The sequence below is a fragment of the Enhydra lutris genome, unplaced genomic scaffold (genome assembly GCF_002288905.1).
Source record: "Enhydra lutris kenyoni isolate GAN:26980312 unplaced genomic scaffold, ASM228890v2 scaffoldscaffold57, whole genome shotgun sequence".
Lineage (NCBI taxonomy): Eukaryota > Metazoa > Chordata > Mammalia > Carnivora > Mustelidae > Enhydra > Enhydra lutris.
Genome location: NW_019154141.1, coordinates 5,472,012 through 5,491,406, shown reverse-complemented (window position 1 = coordinate 5,491,406; position 19,395 = coordinate 5,472,012). Strand labels below are relative to the sequence as shown.

Here is a 19,395-nt window from a genome sequence, read left to right as displayed (position 1 = left end):
CTTGTGTGTCAGACATCGAGAAAGTTTCCACTGATATGTGTGGTGTCCCACCCAGGTGCCTGATACAGAGCCCCAGGTAGTCGGCTGTCAGGCAGACATGTTCTGTGCAGGGAGTGGGCGGGTGGATGGTTGAGTCAAAGATGAACACAACCCAGTTGGTAACGGGAAGAATTCACGATGCACTTGACACCCCGCCATCCTCATCACCGTTGTATTAGGCATGTGATCTTGGCTCATGAGGGGGTAACCGGAAGGGGTAGTGAGTACATATTCCTTGTTTCATGCTTCTCAAGCTTCCCTGGGAAAGTAGGACAAACAGCAGGAGAGCCAGGTAAACGTTCTCTCCCAAGAGTCTGAGGGCAAAGCCTGAACCTGCCACAGCCAAGCATGAAATGTCTTTGATGCCTCAATTTTTATCTTAAAAAATTCATGTCCATGTTGCATTCTAGTTCATAATCTATTCATGATTATTTTAATGCAAAAAATGGAAAATTACTTGTTTCATCCCATTCCAAATCTTCATGTAAAATGGAGGCCCCAGGCTGGGTATGTTCCTGGAACTCACAAAGTCTGTTTCAAGAGACAAGCATCTGGTCCCAAGCCCTCATTTCACTAATCAGGAAGCAGAGACAGTAAGCGACTTGTTCAAGGCCACACGGCTAGTGCTAGAACCAGAGACCAAGAGGCCGTCTCCTTCCTTCCTTCCTTTTCCTTCCTTCCTACCACCTTCCCTCCATTCTTTCCTTCCTACTTCCTTCCTTCCTTCCTCCCTCCCTCCACTCATTCATGTGAGACATGCTTCTGCAGAACCCACCAGGCCTCAAGCATTAGGCTCCAAGTGATAAGACATGGCCCCACCTCATGTCACTCAATATACAATGGCCATTACCAGCAATTTCTGCTTGGGGTACTCTCCCTGAGTTGGAGGACTCCAACACTTTTCAAAAGAGAGATGAACAAAACATACCTCTGGTGGCCCTTCCAGAGTATAAGCTAGACTACAACTACAGAAAACGGAGGGAGTCATGGGATCATTTTGCCAACACAAAACCAAGAGCCACAAACTCCTTACAATGATCTAAAAAGTCCCTGATGACCTGGCCTTGCCCACCTCTCTAAGCTCAAGCTGAACAATTTCTCCCGCACCCACAAGGCTCCATTCGCCTGGCGCTGCCGTCATTCGAAGCTGCTTCCCCTCAACGGGCCTTTCCTACAGCTGTGGTCCCCTCTGTCTGGAAAGCTCTCCCTGCCTCCCCACATGCTTTGTACGGCCCACCTTTCCGCATCCTCTTTTCTGTCACTGCCTCGGAGAGGCCTCCCAGTAGACGCATCTCCTTCCTCTTCTCTGTCATGGCGCCATTTCCACTTCCTTTCTAACACCTGGTACAGATCTTACCACATCTTGGGGCTGTCGACTGCAACGATGGCTCCGATTCTTCATCCCTTCCTCTCTCCACGTCTTTTGCGATAAGACTTTAAAATTTCTCTCACTAAAGAGATAGAGTCTTTTTCCTCAGCCCTTGATTCTAGCCTGGCTTTGTAACTGGATCTGGCCAAGAACGTGAGGTAGAAGACCACACACCGGTTCCAAGTCTACACCTCAAGACTCTGGCATTTCCACTCACTCCCTTACAATTCCGCCATCTCCACAGGCTGTGCCGAGGCCAGGCTGCTGGAGGACAGGAGACATGAGAAGCGGAGGAGAATCATTCCACTCATCCCAGCTCAGGCTCCCACAGACCAAGCCCCCAGGCAGGGGAGTGAGCTCCAAGATCAGCAGAGCCACACAGATGACCCTAAACCCATGAGCAGTGAACACTGATTATCACATGGCGCCCCAGCTCTGCAGCTGTCAGCAAAGGTACTGATACGGTCGGCTTCACTGTGGTTTGTCAGTCCTAGTCTGTGAGCTCCGTGAGTCGGGTGATGACCTAGCTCATGACCTGGGTGATGTCCATTGTCCTCACCAGTCCCTGGTACATAGTGGCTAATCGGAAAAAGTGTCAAATGGGTGAGTCTTGTGGCTGGGCAGTGTTTGTGCCTTTCTGGCTGACTTGTTCTAACTCCTTCGAGTTCCTACACAGGTGTATGAGGTAAGGCTGAGTCCAAGGATTACCTTGTACTACTCCCAAGGTCGGAGCTAGAACTGCCCTCCCCCGCCACCCTGACCACAGGGCTGACCCAGGCTACAGTTACACAGGAGGGAAGCACCAACATCTAGAAAAAGATCTGAGGGAGTATCCTCTTTGACCCTAACTCATCTTGAAAATGTCCACATATGTAGCTACTTTCTCTCTTCCCACGAATGAAGACACCAGCATCTTTCCTTTATCCAAACAATGCTCAACAGAAGGCCATTTTCCCTTGACTGCTCTGGGGGCTTCTGGCCCTGATCCTTCATCCCTACCAGCTACGTATTCCCCTAGGAGGTATCGGGGTGTGGGGAGACAAAAGGGAAGGACCCTCCGTAACTGTTTCCGAGAACAAGCTCGCCAGCCCTGTCTCAGCAGGGCCTCTCTGCAAAGATGCAACATGTCCAGGGGATGTGCCTCTCTAGGGGACCCTGCAGCTAGTGCCTTGGAGGGATCTCAGACTGCTTCAGAAGCAGAGTCTCGACTGGTGAAGTGGGGTAAGGAGCTTCATGAAGCTGTTTGAAACGGATGTACCTGAAAGAAAGATGCCTGGAGGGAGGAGGGGGACCTTCTCGTTCATTCTCCAAAGCAAATGTGGGACACAGAGCAGCCTGTTTTCTCTATGCTCCTGCTACAAGAAGCCCCCCAGAGAGACAGGCAGTCACACAGCAACTGAGTCAGACGACCTCCCCACACCCCTGCCAACCCTGTCCCTTGGTGAGCTGGAGCGGGAGGACGAGCTCTAGTCGCCGCGGTACAGGGAAGGCCCCCCGGGAAGGAGTTCAGTGGACTCTGGGGTGACCCTGGCCATTCCAGTGCCCCACTAGCATGGAATGGCATCCTCTAGACTCTGACTGGCCCCGGCCCTCTTTGCTTGCCTCCCGTGGGTGCAGTGCCCCCCACCCCCGCCCCCAGCAGCCGCAGAATTATTTCGGAGGCGGCTCTTTTTTGAGTTGGCTCCTACGGTCCAGCTTGCTCATGACCTGGGTGATGTCCACTGTGTTGGCTGCTTCTCGAGCCTTGGCTTCTTCTTCCAGCTGCCTCAGGATCACGGGGCTCGGGCTGGAGCGCAGGTGGCGTCGCATGAAAGGGAGGCCGGAGCTGGAAGGCAGGACGGGGCTGCGGTTGGGGGAAAGCCACCCAGCTGGCTCAGCAGGGACGCGGCCGCCCCTAGTGGGAGACGGAGCTGCAGGACCAGAATCTGGGCTTGTTCCCCCATTTTCCCGGTGAGCCCCAAGGTGGGGGGACCTCAGGGGCATGTTCAACCTTAGCTCTTTCTCCCCCTTGGGAGGAGGAGCCGGTGAGTACCAGCTGCCATCGGGTTTCTGGCTGGGCCGAAGGAGGACTGCCTATGGTGCCGATAATATACCTTCTAGAATGTTTGGAAATCAATGTGCTAGCTTAACCTCCCATGGGCTCTTCCTAAACGAAGGGGGCAAGGGGAGTTTGACATTGGAAGCCCAAGGGTTCTGGCCTCAGGGGGAGCTGGAGCATTTGTTTTCAAAAGCCAAAGATCTGGGAAGGAGGGAGAGTGCTGGACTGTGCAAGAGGACGAGGCGGGGCCCACAGAGAAAGGGGAGAGGCCTGGAGAGGGCTTGGGGAGGGGGGCTGGCGGTGCTGGGTGCAAACATGGGGTGAGTCAGAACCTTGACCGAAGTCACCCATGGGTTCTTGGGATCCAACCCTGTCCCCCACAGCCTTGGGCACAGGACAAAGCTCCAGGTGTCTGAGTGAGGCAGGAAATGGGGAGCAGCTGAGCCACCCACATGCCCCCAAAATAGGCCTTTCAGCAGCAACGGTGGATTTAAAACCTAGGACGTTCCCAAAGCTCCGGATCACCAAGGCCCAGAGAATTCTTGGATCTACCCTAGGGAAGAACACAAGGAATCCCCTACTAGTAAATCAGGACTGAACCTGGGTCTCCCACCAGCCCTGCCAAGGGGGAGCCTGGAGCTTGATTTAACTTCTTCTAGAGAAATTAAGGTTTGTATATTGCCTGACACCCTCAGGCCTTGGGACAAAGGCACCCACCGCAATCCCCACATTTACGGGCTGAGCTCCCCTCGGTACGAGAACATCTGCCCGTGTCTTCTCACTCACAGGGACATTCTCAGACCACAGTTCCCCACCCCAAAGCCATGAGGTGCGGCTGGGGCCTCCCGCCATCCCCAGCACCCCAGGCACCCATGGCACTCCAGAAAAGAGCCCAGCTGATTCTTCGGGTCTGCCCCAACTGGTAAAATATCTGGAGAGAGAAATACGAGACTCTCCTTCTTTTCCCTCTACTTTCTGGCAGAACTTCTAGAGCGATTACCCCCCTTTCTTGTGGCTTAAAGGAGACCCTTTCAAGCCCCCAGGGATGCTAAACTCCCCCCCACTTCCCCGGTAAACCTAGAAGAATGGCACCACAGAGACCTCCTTTCTCTCCTTTTTATAACAGGGCCATTATCCTCAAGAATGAAACCAAGTTGTTTTTTTTGTTTTGTTTTGTTTTTTAAAGCTCCTTTAATAAAGGCTCCGGTCCATCCTCCCCTCTTTTGAATTGACCGGCGACACTGGAAAAGAGCCCAGCGTGGGCTGAGCCGGCAAACGGGAACGTTTACTAACCACGGGGGGATAGGCCACGCGCTGGCGCCGGGAAAACCTCCCCCAAAGTCCCATGTCTTTGTTCAAGCTGTCATCTGGTTCCTCTTTGGAATCCTCAGTCCCCACAGAGTTTTCTTTTTTCCCCCCAGAAAAGAGTTCCAACTGGCCCTCAGAACATGTCCTCCTTTGCCCACAGGTTCGGCCAGATGAGACGATCCACATCTCCAATGAGGAAGGTGAGCACAAACCAGTTAGCGGGGGGCCTTGCCAAAAGGCGTTCGCTGGGGTCAACAAGGATGCTTGCAATGTCAGTGCTCATCTTCCCCAGGAGCCTTGACATTTTTTCCTTGCGGGTGGAGTCTGCTATGCTAAGGTCTTAGGACTTCCCAAGGATACAAGGATGTGGCTAAGCTACTTCCCACAAATCAGTTCCAAGGTGGAGAACTGTAGTAATTAACAAACCAACGAGATGCTTCCCTTTGCACTGGGGTAATGATCAGTGCGATAATCTTCACTTTTTCCAACCCACGTCAGGGACACACAACTTTACGGGCGGGAATTACTATGGAAATCTTGCTAGGCTACCTTGAAGCCAACAAGGCCATCCTACCCCTAAGAAATCCTTCCTGGTCCCTGGTATTTTCATCAAGCAAATTATCTCCATCATGGCCATTTGGCTGAAAAGAAGACCCTCCCTTCCTGTCAACAAAACAGCAGGCAACCGGCATATTGCCCACAGCGTCTCCACTTGCCTTCTCTTGGTGGTTCCCTGCGGTTCAATAGCTTTGGCCAGCATTTCCTTATAGATTGGAGATTTTAAATAGCGGGCGTAAGAATCCTAGGGGGGAAAAGAGAGAAACGGTGATTAAGAGAGGAGACGTGTCAAATCAACGGACCAAGCTTGCTGTTTTCAAGTCCTCCCTGGGCACCGAGATGGCAAAGTTCAGGGAATCTGCGTCCTTGTGTGAAAGGCATTCAGATGTGGGTCTAAAGCAGTGGTTCTCCAGTGCGGTCCCCAGACCAGCAGCGTCAAGTTCACTGGCAAATTGCCAGAAGCACACGTCTTCAGGCCTACCCGGTCCTCCGAAATCAGGAATTCCTGGGATGGGACCATCGGAGTCTTCACAAGCCTTCTGTGGATTCTTTTGTACTTCAGCTGCTCTGTGGTCTCTAATCCCCCTCATGAAAATCAACCTTTGTGGGGGAGGGTCTTCCATGAGGCTAGCATGAGATGGCAGGACATCTGTATCCCACCACTCCCCTCCAGTACCTCCTTCCCCCCAAAAAAATGAGCTGCCATGAGCTTGGAACCCACCTCAAAGCCAACAAACATCCTTTTCTGCCCTGAATTGGGGTATGAAAGCAAGAGAATTTAAAAAAACAAAAACAACAACAACAAAAAAAAAAACACCAAGAGTCAGGTTTCTCTTGTGTGGCTCTTTCCTTGAACGCTGGGCAGGCTCCGAGAAGTGGCTTCATGAATGCTTGTCACCTCCAAGTCAACTCAAAACTCTCATTCTAACAAATAGGCAACAACGTCCACAGCAACAACCCAGGGACTGAAAGTTTTTTAAGTTTATCAAAAGGGTCCCATTCTAAAGACTGAGTGGTGGCTAAAAGTGACGAGAACCACGACAGTCTGGGAGTGGGCGTTATGGATCATCGGGTCACACTGAGTTTATTGACGTAAGACACAGCCTCTAACGACACACGGTCCGCTAAGCGTATACACTGATCTCAAGTCACCCACGACTCCATTTCGTTCTGCCTAGTTTCTGGCTTCCCTGCGTGTCTCTGTGAGAGGCTGTATAAAACCACATTTTTAAGAATCAAAATGTATGTGAAAATAACCCAAAGGAAGACCATTAGTAAGGGTACCTTCTTGTGAATCCACTCACAAGGCAAACAGAGAAACCCCACTAATGGAAATCAAGTGGAGAAGGCAATGTGGCTTGGTGAAAATTCTGAACTATTACATATCTTAGAAGCAAAGTAAAAGTGTTTCTTTATAACAAAATATACATCAAAGACTAAATAAAATATAATTAAGGGATGCTAATAAAAATTTGCCACTCAGTCATCATATAATGAAAATTTCTAGAGATACTCTATCATAAGAGGAGTAACTATAGTTGTGAAGTTAAAGCAACTGTAGCAAGTCTTATTTATTTTAAGATGTATTTATTTATTTGACAGGGAGTTAGAGAGGGGGGAGGGAAGCGGCGGGGAGGGCCAGAAGGAGAGGGAGAGAGAGAATCTGGAACAGACTCCCCTGAGCACAGAGCAGGGCTTGATCCCACGACCCTGAGGTCATGACCTGAGCCAAAATCAAGAGTTGGCTGCCCAACCTACTGAGCCACCCAGGGGCCCCTGAACAAAGTCTTATTATGACACCAATTAAGAACCCAACTGGAGGGGTGCCTGGGTGGCTCAGTGGGTTAAAGCCTCTGCCTTTGGTTCAGGTCATGATCCCAGGGTCCCAGGATCAAGCCCCATATCGGGCTCTCTGCTCCGCAGGGAGCCTGCTTCCCCCTCTCTCTCTGCCTGCCTCTCTGCCTACTTGTGATCTCTGTCAAATAAATAAAATATTTAAAAAATTTAAATAAAATTTAAAAAAAAAGAACCCAACTGGACAACCTCTCTTAGGCCAATGCTGAACCCCAAATTCTAATTTCTTTTTTTTTTTTTAAGATTTTATTTATTTATTTGATGGAGAGATCACAAGCAGGCAGAGAGGCAGGCAGAGAGAGAGAGGAGGAAGCAGGCTCCCCTAGAGAGCAGAGAGCCCGATGCGGCGCTCGATCCCAGGACTCTGAGATCATGACCTGAGCCGAAGGCAGCGGCTTAACCCACTGAGCCACCCAGGCGCCCCCCAAATTCTAATTTCTTAAGAAAGAAAATGACTGACTCTTGTCTCAAATTTACCCCCCCTTTTTTAAATAGTTTCCTAAAACTTCCCACCATGTTCGCTTTTATTAATAACCCAGAAAAGCTACCTGAATTCCCACTGGGTTTTACCATCCTCACACCAAATTTGTCTCTTTCCCATATTAAATGTCACCCCAACCCCAACCCATGATATGTGCTTCGGGCCGGAGCCATCAGAACAGCCACTATCCCCTGGTAGAGACTAAGGTCAGCCTTGGGAGGCAGGCGGACACAGTTTGACTCCCAACTCCACCTCCAAGGAGACCCTGGACAAACTAGACTCTGGAGAAGCAAATTTTGCCTCGTGGGTGGCCCCCGATACAAAGCCCCATGCTTTGCACCATGACTGCTGCTCCCAAGTCCTCGGTAAATAAGACCTATTCCAGCAATGTCCTCACCACCCATGGCATGGGTGCCCGGACCACTGTCACAGAGTGACAGCCCATAAGGACACATACAGCATCTGCCTGTGGTACCCCCCCATCCCCCAGATGCCAAGACTGGAAGCCCAGCAAGGTTCCGGACCAATGAATGAGGGGAAGAAGGCCACTGACCATCCTGCACCCCAACACCGGCCAAGCAGAAGCCACACAGTATCTCCCCCTGTTCCCGTCTCCAAAGACTTTCCAGGTGCCCGAGAAGGGAGGGGCCGCCTGGCCCTCCATGACCGTCCGCACAGAGCCCACCTACCTTCTTCATGAGCATGTAAATGTGAGTCTGCGCCGCATCTAACACATAGCGGTGAGGGTGTCTCAGCCCCTTGACGGTGATGTCCATGGTTTTGCCATCTATGTTTATCCACCGTCTCGCCCCTGGAGCCAAGAAGAGCCTGGAGCAGGGAGGAAGATGTTAGTTGGAAGCTCAACCAAGTCAGCGAGTGAAAAGTTCACGGCTGCCTGGGCGGGAGGGAGGGCCGTGACTCAGGTCCCCTGGAGGAAGCTGGTCACTGGCAATGAAGGCAGCCCAACGCCAGCCATTAGAACAAAGAACCCAGTTTCCAACTTAACGCCTTTTGTCTTGTTGACGAGGATTTGGGGCCCACGGGGAACCAGGCCATTCCAAGCAGGTGTTCCAGGCCCGCTGTTCTCCCTTGGTTCAGCCTAAATGTATTCAGATTTTTTTTTTTTTTTTAAGTAATCTCTGCACCCAACGTGGGGCTGGAACTCACTGACCCCAGACCAAGAGCGGCATGCTCCACTGAGCCAGCCAGGCGCTCTAGAGGTATTTAGAGCCGAACCTCACAGGCTGAGTTAGGAGGCAGCGCACAGTCCCAGCACCCAGAAGGTGGGTGGCCGGGGTGCCCTTGCCAATGGCCCCAATGAGAACCCAAACTCAGCTGCACGGCTCTCCAACGTTTCCCATTCTGACTTGTTCAGGGTTAGAAATGCGGGAATGCTTTCCCACTCTCTGAAGCTGCACATTAAAATTTTGGAATTCAGATGACGACGACATCATGGGGAAGCCTGGGGAGAACCTGATAGAAAGGAGGAGGCTGCAAGGATTTTTCTAGCGGACTTCTGGAGTTAGGAGCCGTGTGTGTGTGTGTGTGTGTGTGTGTGTGTGTGTGTGTGTGTGTGTCGTGGTGGGCGAGGCCGTCAGGAACCACTGTTGTGAGCGTGGCTGTCACAGGACCTTCCTGGAAGGACAGTCCCACCGGTACCCCCACTTGTCCCTGGGGGCGGAGGTGGGGACATTCCTAAGAAAGGCCAAGAGCCTCCAAGTATGAGATGCGAAACCTCAGCTCTTCCCTTCAGTGTTACCGGCGCCTTCCCGGAAGGTGTAGTGGTCCCTTCTGAGTTGGTCGGAAGGACAGACAGACACCAGAGGTCCAAAGGGGCAGGTGCTCGGAGGGGAAGGGCCCTCTGGCCTGCTGCCCAGACCTCGATGCCACGGTCTGGGGGCTGCCGAGGGCCCCGCCTGGCCCAGCTCAGCGCTCAGGCTTAGAGAACCACAGTTACATGTGTGGGTGTGAACCGAAGGTGCTGCGCCCTCAGGGCCCAAGGCTGGTGTCCACTCAGACCGGTGCAGAGCGAAGGGCTGGCAGGGAGGTCCCCACAGCAGGACAAGGTCCACCCGGCTCAGCTCAGGAGGAGGGAGGGCACGCATCTCAACAGCCGGGCACCTGGCAGTGTGGGGGGGTCTCCTCCCCTCTCTTCTTCCTCCCCACCGGGCCATAAGAAGCAGGCGGGGCCTTCTGAACTGAAGCCTCAGGTTCTTGGGTAACATGGAGGGCAATTTTGGGGAGATGCAGGCCTGGAGCAGAACAGACTCACTGCTACACGGAGCTGTGGGGTCTACAGCCATTCCATGCAACATAAGAGAGGACCCCACATTTGTACCCCAAGCGGGTGCACTGGGTGCAGAGACTTGGGGAGGCTCCCTCCCGTTATGGTCTTCACTTCCCTAGATGGCTGGGGACAGGGGTGGGGGGTGTCCTACGCCACCTGTTGTCCCTCTCCTCGCTCTCAAACATGCATGCACGCACACCCCTCTCGGGACATGGAAGGGGGGTGAGTCAAAAAGCATCACACGGTAACTCGGGGCAGCCGGCTTGAACTCCCGAGCATAGTCCCCTTGGAGAGGGCAGTGACCTCACGCATCTCCCAGACTTTCTTCCAAGGAGCCCCAAGCCTTAGTGGGGAGGTATCTACGGACAGCATGGCAGGTGGATTGGTCCCCCTATTCCCTCTCAACCTCCAGCACAGTGGGGTGGCCCACGGGGAGGCTCTCCCAACCATCCGATGAGTCCTCACTTGTAAATCTCCTCTGCTTTCTCCTTGACCTTGGACTGATCTCCGTACTTCAGATCTTCACAGGCTTCCCAGAATCCCAGATTCTCCCCTGCGTGGGGAGGAGGGGTCACGCAGACGAAAGGCAGGCGGGAAACACGGCGGGAGAGGAGAGAGGGAAGAAGAGAGCTGGGTCAACGAAAGCCAATTCAGTCCCCGCGGCCCAGGGAGCCTCTCCCGTCTGCAAAACAGACCAGAGCAGGCTGTGAGGCTGGACAGCACAGCCCTCAAGAGAAGGAGTCAGGTCTTGCTTCCAGGGCCCAGGAGAACATTGTTAACCTGCAACCGCCTCACACGTGGTCTCTGCAGTGAACCAGACTGGAGTGCACCATGTGTGCAGCCGTACACAGCGACCGTGCCCACTGGCCTTTCCCGGGCGACGCATGGGTCGGAGCTCACAGCAGCCCCCTTGGACCGCCCCAGACTTCCCTGCCTTGGAGTTTGGCTGGAGCAAAGCCTGCTTGGACAAGTGAGCCTGGGACCAGCTCGTGAACAAGTCCTGAGAGGCTTTCTTCATAAAGGCCACTGTTCACTGTGCCCACGTTCAGCGACTGCACAGGACAGCTGCCCACTTTATGGGCACAGACCAGCACCCCCGACAGCCCCCCACAGGGCATAGTCCAGCCGGAGGTCCTCAGAGAGAGGACCTCAGGGAAGGACTTCACAGAGGGTCACCTGAGCTACAGAGACTCAGATCCTCAGGGCCCAGGAGGCAAGCCAGTCTCCTCCAGAGCCCTCCCTTCCTTTCAACTTAAAGCTCTCCAGGCACCCACAGGGGGTGTGAGCACTGGGGTACGATTCTCCCAGGCGGTCGTTTTTGCCTGAGAAAATCAAGACAATCATACCAGTAGGAGAGCAAGTGGCTGCGTGTGAGCGTGTGTGTGTGTGTGTGTGTGTGTGCAATTATGTACTGTGTGCGTGTGCATGTTGTACGTGCATATGCGTGTGCCTGCATGTAAATCGTGGCATGCTGTGGGGTTAACCCCCCCTTTTCATAGCATTTGCCAGGTGCGTCAGAATGGAAAAAGCAGCACAATTCTCAACTAGTGGACGTCTGTCCCACAACTCTACAGAGGTCCTGCCTCTTCAACATGAGCTTCAGGGTGCTCTTAGGCCTGAGGTCACGGGCATGAGGAGACAAGCCAGCGATGCCTTCAGACGACACCCGATCAATCTCAGATCGAGCGCCACGCAGACCACCTTATCCAGGCAAAAGACAAGCCGTTGCTTAAGGTTAAAATGAAATGAGCAGTTATTCACAGCAGCCAAAGGTGGAAGCAAAAATGTCCATCAGCCGATGAACGGATGAACGCGGCATAGACACACAGGGCCATACGATTCGGCCTTAAACAGGAATAAAAAATCAAATGCAGGCTACAATATAGATGAACCTCGAAGGCATTACGCTAAGTGAAATAAGCCAGTCCAAAAGGACAAAAAGATACGTGATATATGATATGATCCCCCTTCTACAAGGTATCAAACATAGAGAAATTCATGGAGACAGAAAGGAGAATGGTGGTCGCTGGGAGCTGGTGGGGGAGGGGGGAGAGGGAATGGGAGGAGTTAGTGCTTCATGGGGACAGAGTTTCCTTCAGGGAAGAGAAAAAGTTCTGGAGATGGACGGCGGTGATCGGAGCACAACAACGTCAGTGTACCGACCGCCACCGAACCATACATTTAAAAATGGTTAAAATGATAAATTTTATGTGATGAATTATTTATTGCCATAAAAAAGTAAACGAGCACACGAAAAGGTGTGCATGAATGTGCAAAGCAGTGTTAGTCACAATAGCTGAAAAGTCTAAACCCAGACAGCCACCGAAGGATGAATGGATCAACGAAACATGGTCTACCCGTACAACAGGATATTATTTGGTCATAAAAAGGAAGGAAATACTCTTAAGCAGGATGAACCCTGGAAACACTATGTTGTGTGAAAGAAGGCAAAAAGCCACACATTGCATGATTCCATGTATATGAAATGTCCAGAACGGGCATATCCATGAAGACAGACAATAAATTATTAGTGGTCACCCAGGTTGGAGAGGGGGAAGCAGGAGGAGGGGCAGGCAGAGGAAGAGTGTGGAAGAGGGAATGACTTTTAATGGGTAAGGGGTTTCTTTGTGAGGTGGTAAAAATGTTCTGCAATTATATAGTGATGACGGTTGTGCAGCTTTGTGAATATACGAAAAACCCCGGGAACTGTAACCTTTGAAAGGATTACGGCATGTGAATTACATGGTACATGTGTTTATGGTATGAGAAGTAGATCTCAGTGTTTTTTTAATGTCATTTAAATGAGAAAACTCATGATTCATCTTCCCTGCTTACCCCTGAGGCCTCGGGAATCTCTCACAGAGATCACCAGAAATAGTATTTTAATAACACAGGGATTTCTTTTCAAAGGATTCTCACTGTTAACCAAGTACAGGGTTGAGTGTGGGGGGCCGAAATAAGCCCAGGGTGCACTTTGTCATTTTGCCGCTAGATGGCACCCTATCCCCTTCCTCTGGAGTTGCTTCCGGGGCCCAGGGGCTCCAGCTAAAAGCGTTTGCCTTTCCCACCGTCTATTCTGGGTTTTATCCTATCATGGCAACTAGGCTTGATTAAAGAGAAGGATTGTCAGGAATCCGTATTATGATGTGATGCGCTGCATCAGGCAGTCCAACAGGCTAATGGCGCGTCCCCTGGGATTAGTTCCAGGCGCAGCCCCACAAACAAATGGGTCTTGGGAGCAAGCAGCTGAGAACGGAGGTTAAATACGATGATACCCAGCAGGCTTGGGAGTCAGTAAGCAAGTGAACGAACCCCATAAAAACACACCTTCCAGCAAAGGGTCCTGATGTTCCCAGGTGGTTCTCAGGTAGTGTATTTAAGAGGCTACAGGTGCCTCCCTACCATGCTGAGACACCCCGAGACGGAGTATAAAACGGGGCCCCGCCCATCCCCCCACGCCCGAGACGGGCCCCTGTACATGGGCAGCAGAGCGGGGGCTGAGACTGTGGTTCTCAATCACAGCCACGTGGGAGAATCACCTGGGGAGTTCTCACACCTGCGGGTATCCCAACCCAAACCAATGTAAAAGGAGCATCTGGAGAAGGGATCTGGCAGGTAAGTTTTTAAAATTCCCCCAGGTGAATCCAACGCACAGCCTGGGCAGAGAAGCAGGGGGCTGAAGGAAACCAGGCCGCCAGACAAAAAGGGAAAGCTCACTTTTCCACTTTCCTTCTGGCCAGGGTCCCCCCACGAGCTGCGCTTAGCGGCAGGGGATGTGGGCACTCTTGGACCGGTGACCCCCAGAATCAGCGCGAGGAGGTGGGAACAGCAAGAGGGGATGGAGCCCTTGCATTTGGGAGGCACGCTGCGTGGATTTCGTCAGCAGAGTCAATCCCCTGCCCCTCGGCCAGGGGGGCCTCTTGGAACGGATGGAAAGGACACGTCCAAGAAGGGCACACAGCAGCAGAGCTGGGAAAACATCAACTGAGAAATCCTCGAAACCCTACGCCAGACATGACAGGAATGTTCCTAAAAGTAAAAAAACGGTATTAAAAAATCAAAAGACCCACCACTGAATTCTTTCTTAAGAAAGTACTGGAAGCTCTGCCGGCCCTTGGGGTCTCGGATCAGCTCACTGAAGTTGAAAGCCCATCTTTCCACTCGCATCTTGGTTGGGATTTCCACCCTGTAAGGATGATGGTTTGTAAGTGCACCAGACGCTCAGAGTGAGGCAGGGCCCCCAGCAAGCTCACCAGTCCCATGACCCAGGGCTCAGCCCGATCCTCTCCCCTCAACCCCCGCACAAACCACAATCCAAGTAACCAGGAACATGTAGCCTTACAGGAGCCCCCTGGGGCTCATGTGGGAAGCTGGTACCCAGAGGGAAGGATGCCCACAGCGACAGCCTCACACTCCCACCTGCTCCCTTCTTCAGGAAAAAGGAACACAGATGCCCCCTCTGAGGCCCATGGAGACTGGCCAGCAGCGGGTCAGTCAGGCTGCCACACCAGACCAGAAGATTCCAGAACGGCCCCGGTGATGGGTGCTGTGGCTACTGCCTCCCCACCTCACGCCCCTTCACCACAGAGCACAGGGGCAGCTGGAAGGAGTCGATGATTCTTCCCATACCCGCCCTCACGCCCCAAGCCCCAGGCAGACCCTTCTGTCACCAATGCACCCTCCCCCAGAGCCCCCGCCTAGATGCAAGTCCCATACCACTTCCATGTTTGGGAAGGTCTCACTGTTCCCAGTGAGGACATTGGAGCACAGCTGGCTGAGGTCTAACATTCCAGAAAATTAGGAAGCCTTGGCTTTTCTCCTATTCATTAGGAAACCCTCCAGAGCCTAACACAGCGCCTTCGAGACAAAGGTTTCCAAGTCTACGACACCACCCGTCCCACCGAGGTAGCTGCTAGAACCGTGACCGGCTGCCATTCACAGCATCCAAATCAACCAAGCAGGCTCGTGCTTTCTCCGACGGTAGTGTGAAAACAGTAACAACGCTGCCCTAACATTAAGAGCCACCATTCACAGAGGGCCACCTCCTGGGAGGCCCTGCGCTCTACATGCACATCCCCAGGTGAGAACGCTGTGAGCTGCCCGTCGTCATCCCCGTGTTCCTGCTGAGAAGACCAAGGTTCACCCGAGAAGCGAACCCAACAACCAAACAAAGACAAACAGTGGTGTGCAAGCTTCAGCACGAGTCAGAATCGCCTAGGAGATTCATAAAAGCACAGACTGCCAGGCGCTATCCCTTGAGTTTCAGGTTCACAGGGGTTGGTGGGGCCCAGGGATTTGCATTTCTAGCAAGCTCCCCGGGATGCTGCCGCTACTGATCCAGGGACCACCCTGGGCGCCGCTGTGGCCAGCTGGTGTTAGGAACCCCAGCTGTTCATTAAGGTCAATGGGAACTTTGGAAAACCACTGCTGTGGACCAGAAGGCAGCCCGGGCCAGTTAAGAGGCTCTGGGGGTGAGGGCTGGACATTGATATTTGTTTGGTTTTTGCTTTTAAGGCTCCCAGGTGATTTTAACACAGCTTTAAGGTCTCAGCCATTCAGAACAAGGCTTCCTGTTTTCAGGGGGTTACTTCGCTTCACCCCGTAGCACCCTCTGAGAGACGGTTCCTACCCAAAACATCACCCCCGTTCTTCTCCCCAGCAAATCTCTGCCTCACCCTTCAATACCATATTCTCCCTTTCATTTAAAACTGGGCAGCTCTCCACATCTCCGTCCCAAGCCCTCCCGGAACATTTTTCCCAGCCAAGGGGCTCTGCCTTCTCCTCTACGGAGAGCCAAATTCTGCACAAGATTTGGGTCACTCCTCTGCCCTGATATGCTGGGAGGCTGGCGTAGGCTCCAGAAAACCACCCTCAAAACTAGAGCCCCCAGAGCGGGAGGGAAGCCTCTCTAGAAGGTGGTTCTCAAGTCTTTGGCTCCGTAGGGGACACTAGTAGAGAGGTGACCCCAAACTCTAGATGAGAGCCCTCCTTAACCCACCAGCGGCCCACAGCAGGCCAAGAGGAATGGGTGGAAGTTTTCCCCAAGCTATGGGGAATGTAGGCCTCTTGACTTGGCTGGATCTTTGCTACCTGCATGTTCCTCATGCCTTCATGGCAATGACCTTGGTGGTGACCTGAACTGTGGTACGCACCTGATGCTCTCGATCTTTCCCATCACCCCACCTGCCTTCTCCGCTTCTACCGGCCCCTTCCTTCCTCCCCTCCTCCTCCATCTTTCCCTCACATGTGACTGTACTTCTCTTCTTCCTTCACTGGCTTACGCTCTACCCTTCTGCATTTCTGCCTTTGTCAGGAGCCATAACGGTTTAGAATTCACAAACAGAGCAAAGGAATGAGTGGTACAGTCAACAAGGCAGGCGTGGAGCCCTGCCCTCCAGGCACTTATTTTTTCTCTAGTTAGAGATAAAAAATGCAAAGCCATAGGTGGGTCAGTCAGTGAAGCGTCTGCCTTCGGCTCAAGTCACGATCCCAGGGTCCTGGGATGGAGCCCTGCATCAGGCTCCCTGCTCATCGGGAAGCCTGCTTCTCCCTCTCCCACTCCCCCTGCTTGTGTTCCCTCTCTGTCAAATAAATAAATAAACAATCTTTAAAAAAAAAAAAAAGTAAAGCCATAAACATGATTGTTTTTCTTTTCAGAACCAATATATTGTTATTGTAAAGTTACCATCCAACCCAGATTTTCCACTATCAGGTACACCCCCAAGAGAAATGGACACATATGTCCACACAGAAACCTGGACACAAATGTTCGCAGCAGCATTATTCACGACAGCTAAAAGACAGACAACCCGCATGTCCATCAACTGATGAATGGATTAAAAAAAAAAAGCCTATCTCCTTACAGTGACTATCACTCAGCCATAAATACAAATAAGGATGGAGTACTAAACCAGTGCCCCACACAGATGAGCCCCGAGAGCATTATGCTCGGTGGAAAAAAGCTAATCACAAAGGCCACACAGTATATGAATCCATTTATACAAAATGTCCAAGGTTGGCAAAGGCACAGAGACAGGAAGTAGTTTGGGGGTTGCCTAGGACTGGAGGGGTTTGGGGTGGGGGAGGGGTTCTTATTTAGGTGAAATGTTTTTAAAATTAACTGTGGTAATGGTTGCACAACCCCAGGAATATAGTAGAAACCACAGAATTGCACACTTTAACTGGGTGAGTTGTACGGCACGTGAATTATAACTCAAAACGCCATTTTTAAAAAAACACCAATATATCTGATACATACAATTTGGCATTTAAGTCCCAGAACTGGGTGTCATCTGTTATCCAAGGATTGCTGGGGAGGCAGCCTGACATGATGGCGTCATTGGACAGAAACTGCTCACTGTATTTGACGATCCTGAAAAGCAAATGGAAAATGATTTCCTAGAAGTTCAACACCCAAGGGACGAAATCAATACTCAGGTTGATTGACCGGCCTGTCCTCTTTTCTCCTGATCGATTTAGTTACATACTTATTACTGCCTTCTTAGAAAAAGGCTCGAATAGCCCTCGGGGTTGGCAGGTGTTTGACAGGACCTGTCCCTCTTCTACTTGGGACATGAAAGATTGTCTTCCCAGCCAATCCCTTTGCAATTTCTCTACTGTACCATTCCATTAAAATAAGCCCTCCTTATATATTGGATCAGGAGTCCATTAAAATAAGCCCTCTTTTTATATGGGATCAGGAGTCTTCCAAATTCAAAGCCAACTCCATTTGCATGGCGCCATCTTGGAAGCACGAGGTCTTCTGAGATTCTGTTGTCACGTTCCACTCTTTGTCAGATCGCCCAAATTTGGGAACTTAGATTCATCCTTTAGAGCCTGTGGTCTCACTGAGGTGTGTTCACACGTTCACAAACGTGAGCAAGAGCTAATGCCTTCTTCATGAGTTAGACCTTCCCAGCAGCACATTTCCCGGTGTGCGGGCAGTCTGGAAAACCTGCTGTGCCTTCACCCCTTCGGTGGGCCCTGTATCCACTGTATACCCATGAGACACCTGCTATGACATCTGCCCACATCCAGGAGATTTTGTTAGAACAGAACCCATGCCCCAGAGATGTCCCAGAGCATTAGGTTTCTAGGTCTGCGCAAAACTCAAGCCCCTTGGCTTCATTTCGCCCAAGACCCTCTTCTTTCTCAGCAAGACCTTTACAGGGGAGCAACTGAAAGGAAGAGAAAAGAAAACTGGTCCACAGGTCCAACCACAAATGATGTCGAATTCTGGTAATGAAGCACTAAAACAGATAAAAATTGGAAAGCGGGTATAAGGAGTATCTGATAGCTTTTGAGTCTCCTTCAATGCACTTTCTGGTTGGTTTCATTAAATTGGGTTTCTGGAACATCACGGTAGATGGTTTTTACTTTATCATACAGCAATGATTATCGTTATAACCTAAAGCTGAGTGTCCACTGAGTATACGGTCACACTCTCCTCTGTGACCAACAGAGCTCAGCAGGTGCAGACAAAAGTGGTTGAAAAATGTGGGGGAGTTCAGGGCACATTTTCTCAGTTGGGTGGTATGTTTGCAAATGAGGGATTTGGAAAGATGTAAAAAAGGTATCTGAAGATTTTTATAGGAGCCTAACCCTTAGCCCTACTGGAAGAAAGGCACTGGGCAAAATACAACATCTTCCATCTTGATCGGCACCATGACTCAAGCCTCAGTCACAATAAATGATCAGTCAGGCTGTGACCCTCCAGAAACAAGCCAAGTTCATTTTCGTGCGTGCAGGAAAAGCTTAGAGCTAACAAGGTGGTCCTAAAATGAATTCCACATTTTAAAAAAATAACTGCTTACATTGGGGGGGGCACTAAATCCTTTTGTGTCTCCCCAGTAATGTCATATGGGGGACTAGCTTGAGGTGCCCTCAATGTTCAAGAAGTCAAATGTGAATTTCCGATTTATCGTAACTGGATTTTAAATCAAAGATTAACATTCGACATTCAATAGTACACTGAACCAGTAAACATAGCCTACAGATCTCTAATAAATTTGAGTTGTTACTGATAGGAACACAGGCAGGTGTGGCTCCCCCACAGGGCCCGGTCTATGAACTTCCAATTCTTCCCACCACCTCCATCCACACAGCAGTGGTTTCCAAGAGAAACGAGGCTTATATAAAACCTCACCCATCCCTGATTTGCCCAACCCAAGATGACACCTGGACCATGCCGACTGAGGAGCAAGGAATTGAAACCTTAAAAGACTGGTTTCGTCCCTCAGAGTTCCTGAGGAGCTTGTGCCAGCCCATGACTGCTCAAGTTTGCCTGAAAACAGAAAGTTCTCTTCTTGTCTACCTCTTATTCCAACCTCAGCAAGACCAACAAATTAGGGACATACCCTCCAAGGGACACTGAAGACTTCACAGTGGACCTCATTAAGGCCTGTTGGTAATACATGATCTGGAAGAGACAGAGTGATTAGAGGATGCCCAACTTCCCCACC

At 51.3% G+C, this 19,395-nt stretch overlaps 1 protein-coding gene across 2 annotated transcripts in view; it reads right to left on the bottom strand.

The window, feature by feature from the left end:
* LOC111158118 (regulator of G protein signaling 9) overlaps positions 1-19,395 on the bottom strand; it is a 65,019-nt gene that overhangs the window by 8,059 nt on the left and 37,565 nt on the right. Inside the window, exons 11-17 of one of the 2 annotated variants that reach the window (XM_022519977.1) lie at positions 19,291-19,352; positions 17,193-17,306; positions 14,005-14,120; positions 10,400-10,487; positions 8,337-8,475; positions 5,471-5,556; positions 3,116-3,233 (exon numbers count right to left, since the gene is read on the bottom strand). In XM_022519977.1, coding sequence (XP_022375685.1) covers positions 3,116-3,233; positions 5,471-5,556; positions 8,337-8,475; positions 10,400-10,487; positions 14,005-14,120; positions 17,193-17,306; positions 19,291-19,352 — 723 coding nt within the window. Of the gene's footprint in view, positions 1-3,058; positions 3,234-5,470; positions 5,557-8,336; positions 8,476-10,399; positions 10,488-14,004; positions 14,121-17,192; positions 17,307-19,290; positions 19,353-19,395 lie in introns of those variants that run through there. The other variant, XM_022519978.1, reaches the window with a different exon arrangement.